Source organism: Blastomyces gilchristii (genome assembly GCF_000003855.2).
Source record: "Blastomyces gilchristii SLH14081 genomic scaffold supercont1.13, whole genome shotgun sequence".
Lineage (NCBI taxonomy): Eukaryota > Fungi > Ascomycota > Eurotiomycetes > Onygenales > Ajellomycetaceae > Blastomyces > Blastomyces gilchristii.
Window position 1 is genome coordinate 1,064,893 of NW_003101670.1, and position 8,498 is coordinate 1,073,390.

Consider the following 8,498-nt stretch of genomic DNA (forward strand, 5'->3'; position numbering starts at 1 on the left):
AACTTATACAAGAATGTATTTAGTTATTTCATGAGTATTATCAATAATTATTATCAAATTCTGATTATATAAGTAATCACTGAATGAACTGAATGAGACTGATTTTAATCTTCAGTCTCAGTCTCATTCTGATTTTGAAAGAATGATTATCTTTCATAGTTTATTCTGAGAAATTACTCTCATTTCACTGTTCTTGAATTAAATCTGATCATTTTTCACACTATTTCTCTCAGAAATGATTCATTTTCAGATTTTTTTGAGGCTTGGTCCTGGTGGGACTCATGTCAAGAAATGTATGAGATCAGACCAAATGAGACCAAATGTGAAATTCATGGTCCCGCCGGCCAGTCTACTCACACACATATATTTAGCTTTCACTAGCTACTAGTTAGATAACAATAACAATCAATCATGTTCAACCTCTCTCACAATAAATACTTACTTTATTATTAAATTCAAGAATAATTTCAGTATTAAATTGATTTTAAATTGATTTTAAATTGATTTTGAATTGATTGTAGAATTGATGATAAATAATTGAGTGGTTTCAAATTACAAGAAAAGATGTATTGAGCGAGGTCAGGTAGTGGCACGGGCCACATTTGCGAGGTCAGCTTACATAACGAGGTCAAGTGGCGCACTTAGCGAGGTCAAGTTTTCTGTATACACAGTAATACGATGTTGGTGGCGTTCAGTAGTGTATAACCTCTTTTTCCTGACACAGGCTCAGTCATATTCCCTTTACCGGTGTGAAGATCATCAAGAAAGAGATACGGGCTACCTTGCCGCTGGCACCTCTCGACCAAGGTGATGAACTCGCTGGCCCTGCCAATGTAGCGCGTGTGCGGCCCAGAACATCTAAGGGCATCACAGACCTGTTATTGCCTCAAACTTCCACCGACTTGAGTCGATAGCCCCTCTAAGAAGCCAGTAGGCTGTCCGCATCGAGCCTTAATTTTATTTAAAGATATCAGCGAACAACTTATAAATTGATTCAGTCTTGCAGCTTTGTGCTTCCCGAAAAAACTGAGTGATTTGATCAACTAGGAGGTCGAACTTTTCCGGGAAATATCGATATTGACCCGGTTTTCGAGCTTTGAGCAGAGCGTTTCGAGCGATAAGCCTATCAGGGTGGCTCCGAGCAATGTTTCTATCTGGGGCGACTTGAAGCCAAGTTCACGCGCAAGGGCCGTCGTAACAAAGACAGTGAATTTTCGTGTAACATGAATTCCAAGTATGCGTTGCTCAAGTGCGGCTTAATATCGCATACTCAACAAAATGGGGACACCCACACGAAGAGCATTTGAATTGCCTATCCGCTACTTCGAGAAGTACTGGCACAAAAAATCCAAGGCGATATATGGAGATGAAGCTTCACACTTGGAAAGCCATTTGCCTACCGAACAGGGCACGGGATTTCAAAGGCTATGAACAAATGATACACGAAGATGCAATGTTACTATCGGTGTGATCATTACAAGATCCCAGAGCACTTTACTGCCGGATTGCCAGACAGAAACTATACCTCGGGTTTTGGAGAATTTTTCTTGTTTATGCGGTGCGACAGCGTACTATGACAAATCCAACGCAGAAATAGCGACATTATCTCGCTTTGAACTGTGAGTACCCCAAGCAGGTTTATACTATGAGGTACAATCCACCAGGCACAGTTGCACAAAGATCCTCTGACGATACTGGATGCAAAGATGAACCAGCGGTATAACCAGATTGCACATCTACTTATAGTAAAGTATTGCCCACCTCGTTACCTTCCTTAACTTTCGTGACGCCTCTATTTCTCTCGTGTCTTTTAGTGTCCATATAGCCTGTGTTTCATACTTTCAAGAAGAATTACATATTTGTTCCAAGGTCTTCGCGATATAATGCTAAGACACTTTACCACCGATGCCCTGGAAGGGTTGTGCACTGAAGACCAACTTGATCTGTTGAATTCTGTGGATACTCTCCGTTCACAGGGCATCAGTCATTATATCTCGCTGCCACAGATTATTGTGTGTGGCGATCAATCCTCAGGAAAGAGTTCGGCGTTGGAAGCCATCTCTGGCGTTTCCTTTCCCGTTAAGAGCAACCTGTGTACTCGATTTCCAACCGAGTTAGTGCTCCGCAAGTGTCCGCAGATAGGAGTGAGCGTATCAATCGTCCCCCATGGCTCCCGAAGTGAGTCCGAACAGCGTTCGCTTGAAACCTTTCGTGAAACGCTCGATAGCTTCGAAGGCTTTCCGGCACTGGTCGAGAAAGCTAAGGCGGCCATGGGGATCTCGACACATGGGAAAGCCTTCTCTAAAGATCTCCTTCGCGTCGAAGTTTCGGGGCCCGATCGTCCGCACCTTACAATCGTGGATCTCCCCGGTCTCATACATTCCGAGACCAAAAAGCAGTCTGCATCGGATGTTGAACTGGTACAGGATGTCGTCCGCGCCTACATGAAAGAACCACGAAGCATTATCCTCGCTGTGGTATCCGCCAAAAATGATATTGCCAACCAGATTGTACTGAAACTCGCGCGTGAAGCCGATGTATCAGGCCATCGGACGCTAAGGGTCATTACAAAACCTGATACGCTGGCTGTCGGGTCGGATAGCGAATCAACCTTTGTCGCTCTCGCAAAAAACCAAGAAGTTGAGTTTCGTCTTGGATGGCATGCCTTGAAAAACATGGACTCTGATAAGGGGTCACCATCCTTGGCCGAACGGGATTCCGAGGAAAGGCTATTTTTCTCTCAGGGCATTTGGGAAGACATGCCCCGGTCGAGTTTAGGCATCGATAAATTACGGGGAAGACTGAGCAAAGTTCTTCTAGGTCAGATTGCAGCGGAGTTGCCCAGCCTGATCGAAGAAATCAATGCTCAGATTGACACTGCACACCGCGAGTTAGAGAAACTTGGAGAGCCTCGGGCATCATTGCAGGAGCAAAAATCTTATCTCCTCCAGATTAGCCAATCCTATCAGTCTTTAGTTAAAGCAGCCGTCGATGGTACTTACAACGAGCCCTTTTTCGAAGAAACCACCGCGAACATTGGCTATCAGAAACGTATACGTGCGGTGATACAGAATCTCAATCAAGATTTTTCAGATAAAATTAGCCAATACGGCAACTATCGCCAAATTGTGAAGAACGAGAGTACTGAATGCCTGAACGAGCACCCAGTTTATATCACTCATGGAGGATTCGTTCGTCACATAGAAGCACTTTTGAAAACGTCGAAGGGCAGAGAGCTACCTGGAACTTTCAATCCTATGATTGTGAAAGATCTGTTTTTTGAACAATCAGCTCCGTGGGAGAAACTTTGTCGCGAGCATATCACGATGGTCTGGGAGGCTGCGAAAGACTTTCTCCACCTGGCCATTACCCATACTGCTGATGCTACTACCACAAAAAAGGTTTTGCAAGACGTGGTAGAGCCTTCTTTAAACGAGTTGCTGAAAATGCTGAACAGCAAGACTAGTGAACTGCTTGCACCACACAGAAGAGGCCACCCAATTACTTACAATCACTATTTCACGGAAACATACCAGAAGACACGGAACGAACGGCAGAAAGCCGAGTACGCCACAATCTTAAAGAACTTCTTTAGCATATCTTCTCTCGACACTGAATACAAGGAACTACGCTCCGACGATAGCTTACACCAGCTTCTTGATTCCCTTGTCGAACGCACGGAGCCGGACATGAGATTTTTCGCCGCTAGTGAGGCCTTGGATTACATGATGGCTTATTACAAGGTGACTCTCAAAGCTTGCAACCATCCGGCAGAGGTGACTCTCGACTAACTGCGGCATAGGTTGCTTTAAAACGGTTCATTGACGATGTTGCGATCGAAATTATTGAAATGAAGCTCGTTTCGGCACTGGGTGCCATACTCTCTCCCATTACTGTGTTCAATATGCCAGACGATATCGTAACGCGGATCGCAGGCGAGTCAGAAGAACACCATGCTAAACGAGAAGAATTGAACAAACAGCTTGACATCCTCGCAAAAGGAGCTTTTACGTGCAAACAATTCATTGGCAACCGTGGTCTTTGTATGAAGAGCATTCCATTCCGAACATATTTGGTATCTAATGGGTTGATATAGTGAATGGCAACGAGCCCTCTCCCGGTCCCCAGCCTATCCGTAACCGATGTTGACTATCCATCGGAACACCAGGTCACTACGGTTCATTCGCTAGAGGACAATGTCGAATGTTTGACCAATAACTCTGATTGCCATATCATGTCAGAGTCTGGTAGCATTTGCTCGGAATTCGATTAGTATATCGACTATCCTCTTGCAGAACTCATACCATATCATCGTCGGCTATATCACCGGTTACGATAGGGCAATTGTCAAGTAGTTAAAGATCTGGAGGGAATTTTACAGCAACTGCACAGTATACAGGCACCAACAACGGCTTTGATTGGTGCTGTTGATGGTGGGCCCGCAGTCGATGTTCGCGCCCGCCACGCTGAATTCGGTGGACCATTTAGGACCGAGTCTGAGTTCAATAATTGGCTTGTCTCTCTAATCCACCCGGAATCGAAGCAGTATCGCGGTCTATTCTACATCGATACAATCCAAAATTGCCTGAGAAAATATAACCACCAACTAAGATTTGCACATGGTGACCTTGGGCTCCACAACATCCTCGTCAGTGAAGACGGCATGGTTACAGCAATTATCGACTGGGAGTTCGCGGGCTGGTATCCAGAATACTGGGAGTATATCAAAATGATCCAGTTTTCACGCGATCCTGCCTTCAGGTATTTTGCGAGGGGCTGTTGGAAAGATGAAACAGGGGAGCAGGTGTTTTTTGATGAGGAATATGTTCTTGATCAGATGCTGGACAGCCAGGTCAGGCATGGGGAACGGGTTCTCAAACGGCCTCGTTAGCTGAAGGTAGACGGAACCAGCGTCCTGTAAAGCCGACTGGAGAGGCGTTTCAATATGAGATCGAAGTGGCTTTAGGCCACGTGCCAGACGAATCCGAGATCAGATAGAATGGTGAAGGATTTGAGTAGTGAATGAAGTCGCTATTCTCGATGATATCAAGATTACATTATGGAAGTAGACGAACTCGTTCAAATTTATTAGAGATTTATGATTAACTAGCACGCGATAAATAGCATACTTTGGTCGAGAATCCAGCTCAACCAAACACAACAGCAACACAGTCGAGATCAAACAGCCTGGGAAGCCTAGCCCCTGGCCCCCGCGAGCATCAGAGACTTAGATACCTCGGATTTCGAGTGACGGTTCCGTGCTTTTGCTCTGCATGGATCAGGAGGTCCTTCAGGGTGTCAAGCGTTACTTTACAGGTCTTACAATCGAGCTTCTTAAAATCCTTCAGGTGCTTTCGCTCAAAGTGTTTGGTTATACTGCCCGCATGGTAGGACTGTATACGTTCCTGGTGCTTCAACTTCTCGTTCTGAAGACAGAGGAAACACATCGTTGGTCGCTTGGCTTCACTGCACTTGATGATAGTCAAGCGAATAACTTCCTCGGGTACTGGTGGCTTATTTACCGACGGTTGTGCATCCTCTCTGTCTTGAGTCATTTTGACGTCCGGGCTTCGGTACTGGCGCAGGGAGCCCTCCTGGACCCCGCAGTATGATGTGATTGCATTGATCGCGTTGATTCGCCTCTGCTGCTCTGCATCCCAAGAGTCCCTCGGGAGCGTTAGGAGGGCATCGATGAGAACTATCATCTCTGGCATCATATATTCCGTCCGCTCCAGCACACTCTTCATCGCTTCGTCGACTATCTGGCCCTCAAGCTGGCGTCTACTGTCAATGACCGGTTGTTCTTCATTGTATCTCTGCAGTTTCTCCCTCTTCAGCTTCACCCTTGCGTGCTGCTTGTCATTGTTCAGGCGCCTCTGGGCTTCTCTGCACCGGTCTTCCAACGCATCACGCTTCTTTCCAGGAGCCGTGGCGTCGCGCCTCCGCTTGAGCTTCTTGAGCGATTTTGCAAGTTTTCAGATCTTCGGCTGTTCATTGACTGATCGGGACTCTTGGGCTTTGAGCTTCCAGGGTCGACGTGGGTCAATGGATAAGCTCATTGAGTTTAGATTGAGGTAGTCATCTGCTTTTGGGTCGAGTCCACGGTAATTCCGGTAGGTGTTTACGGTTATGTTACGATTCTGATAGTGTTTTACGTAGGTGCTGATGTTGGAGTGTTTCAGAATCTGGTTCTGCATTGAATCGCTCACGTCCGCTGCATGAATGTTAGAGGCGGTGGATGTTGGGAGAAAGCATATGGTGTGATGGGATCTTACGATTTTCATTCAATTTGTTTGCGGCACCATTGCGCAATACATATGGCTTGACCGTTTGCTCAAACCCCGTCAGCTCACCGCCCTTCTTCATTCGATAGCTCACCTTCCTGGGCGAGAGCCGCACCGCCTGGAGTAGCTTGACGGTCTCCCCATCACGGATAGCCTCGCAGAACAGGAACTTATCTCTCAGGTCCTCCCGCAAGAGCAGCTTTTGCTGATTTAGCCCTTTAAGAACATCCAATCTATACAGGCTCTCAGGTGAGGTGATATTGGGGTCTTTGAATGCTTTGAAGTGAAACAGCATACCGAGGAGGAAGACGTGGGGGCTGAGTATCAGCGATGGATCGTAGATGATCTCTGGAAGAGGGAAGGTGTCGCTTCCCGGTGAGACTCAGTCAGCTGAGGGTCTGTGGCGTTCGTTGCTACCAGGGTCAACAAAGGCCTACCTTGCTTTCTTGCCCAAAAATCTCTTCGTATAGTCGAAGGTGACCTGACCACCCAGGCGGGGCCGTCCAAACACGGCGTCTCTCACCAGAGTTAGCTCCAGATCCCCCAAACGGATGTCCAGTATCGCGGACGGTCGATTCGACGTGTACCCGGCGAAGTGGCAGAATAGGATCAACTGGATACGCAGATACCCAACGAGGAACAGCATCTCGGTTGTTGCGAGGAGTACCCGGCAAAACTCCGCCAGATCCTCTACATACATTGTTCCCTTCTCTATTGCCTCCTCGCTGAGGCCTTTTTCTTTTGCGATCAACCTGAGGAGCTGTGCTGAAGGTCAGTTCTCGGATTCTCGGGTGGAGAGGATAGGCGAATAACTTACATCCTGGGATTTGGTGATGATCTCCTGGTCGATTCTCTTGCCGGCCCCGATTTTGTACACCATCTGGAACCATTTCCAGAAAGTCTGCAGGGAGCTGAGGCGCTTGATCCCCCTTCGTCTTCCGTTCTTCCCAAAACGTCGGTCACAGACCCAGGAGAGAAACGAGTAGAGGGTCCGAATGGTAATGTCATGATAGGCCTCGGTGACGTCCCAGCCGACATAGCTGCAGTGTCTGGTAGGAAAGACGGGATGTAAGTAAAAGTTGATAATGCGGCTCCCTGTTAGGAGGAGGGTGGCTTACTCTTTCCAGTGCTCTTCGACCCAGTCAAGTCTCGCCTGTGTGTTTGGACTGTAACGCAGTTGTCGAAGCTTGGATGTATCGAGGCTTGCTGCCAGCTGCAGATAATATTCGGGCGGATGTTCTTCCTCTTGATTCTGCAGCCACTCTCCGTCGTCGTCACTGTTCTCGTCGTCGCTTATGTCGCTGTCGGCACCAGCCTTGGTATCTTCATCGCAGCCCGAGACAGACGAGCAGTCCGTCTGGGAGTCCTCAGCATCCGAGAAGCAGCCACTGTTGTAGCCGCTATCTGGATCGCTATCTGACAGGCGGGGATCATCTTCACCTCCACGGATCATACTTCTCTTCCGGGGACTGAGAAGGACAACGAAGACAGGAAGAAAAGTAAAGTATCGAGCGAAGCAACAGAGATAGACAAACTAAAGCAGTCTGATAGAAAATGGTGTATAGAGGCAGAGCTAGAGAGTAGTGAATATCAGAGTTGGAGGAAAGACTGCAGCTGGTGACCTCTTTCACAGAAGGAGGAGAGAGGGATGGGCGATTGCCCACCCTCATTTTGGACCTGGGCGAGCAAAGGGAAGGCCATTTTCGTCCTGTTCTAAAGAGTTGTGATGGAACCACCATACGGGCGATTGAACTTGCGACATGAAGGGAGAAGCGTTACGATCAGACAGGAACAAAGTTGGAATGGTGCTGGCGCAACAGGGGTGAAGGTGCGTGGGCGGTACAGATACGTGGTGCGTGGAGGCAATTCCGGCGAGGGAACGGCCATAAGCGACCGTGCGGGAAGGCCGCTTTCGGCCATTTGCACGCCAGATAAGTATGTATAAAAGATAATAACTGATCACTGATATATATAAGAAGAATTATTATAAGAGAAAATAATCTTCTTTCTTAACTTAGTTATAATTTTAGTACTAACTCAAATTGAATATTATCAATGTATAAAAGTAAATAAACAATCTTAATTAATCTCTGTTATATTTCTTAAAATATATTAATATTGTAAAAGAGAGTATTATCAGATTATATTATTAAATAATATTATTAAAAATATATTAATATTATAAATATCAATATTGAAAAAATGTTGATATAT

General features: G+C 46.4%; 2 protein-coding genes across 3 annotated transcripts; one reads left to right on the top strand and one right to left on the bottom strand.

Annotated features, from left to right (window-relative positions):
* Positions 1–675: 675 nt before the first annotated feature.
* On the top strand, positions 676–8,257 carry BDBG_06345. 2 transcript variants are annotated; one of them, XM_002623451.2, is made up of 6 exons: positions 676–1,619; positions 1,707–3,743; positions 3,803–4,043; positions 4,097–6,113; positions 6,183–7,352; positions 7,412–8,257. In XM_002623451.2, exons 2-4 carry the CDS (start codon positions 1,884–1,886, stop codon positions 4,147–4,149), a joined length of 2,154 nt encoding a protein of 717 aa, XP_002623497.1. In that variant the 5' UTR covers positions 676–1,619; positions 1,707–1,883; the 3' UTR covers positions 4,150–6,113; positions 6,183–7,352; positions 7,412–8,257. The 2 variants fall into 2 exon arrangements, with proteins under 2 accessions (XP_002623497.1, XP_031579373.1); XM_031722572.1 differs by having other exon boundaries at positions 677–3,743.
* Positions 5,114–8,230, bottom strand: BDBG_06347 (uncharacterized protein). The gene is made up of 6 exons (XM_031722573.1): positions 7,403–8,230; positions 7,102–7,333; positions 6,722–7,044; positions 6,276–6,652; positions 6,000–6,214; positions 5,114–5,954 (listed from the first exon to the last, which is right to left on the bottom strand). The coding sequence occupies exons 1-6, from the start codon at positions 7,735–7,737 to the stop codon at positions 5,220–5,222; spliced, it is 2,217 nt and encodes a 738-aa protein (XP_031579374.1). The 5' UTR covers positions 7,738–8,230; the 3' UTR covers positions 5,114–5,219.
* Positions 8,258–8,498: the final 241 nt, after the last annotated feature.

Coding starts and splice junctions, on each gene's coding strand:
- BDBG_06345 (XM_002623451.2), top strand. CDS start 1,884: ATGCTAAGACACTTTACCACCGATGCCCTGGAAGGGTTGTGCACTGAA. Junction 3,744..3,802: donor ACATGATGGCTTATTACAAG/GTGACTCTCAAA, acceptor ACTGCGGCATAG/GTTGCTTTAAAACGGTTCAT. Junction 4,044..4,096: donor CATTGGCAACCGTGGTCTTT/GTATGAAGAGCA, acceptor GGGTTGATATAG/TGAATGGCAACGAGCCCTCT.
- BDBG_06347 (XM_031722573.1), bottom strand. CDS start 7,737: ATGATCCGTGGAGGTGAAGATGATCCCCGCCTGTCAGATAGCGATCCA. Junction 6,653..6,721: donor TTTTTGGGCAAGAAAGCAAG/GTAGGCCTTTGT, acceptor CTCACCGGGAAG/CGACACCTTCCCTCTTCCAG. Junction 5,955..5,999: donor AAGCCCAAGAGTCCCGATCA/GTCAATGAACAG, acceptor AAATCGCTCAAG/AAGCTCAAGCGGAGGCGCGA.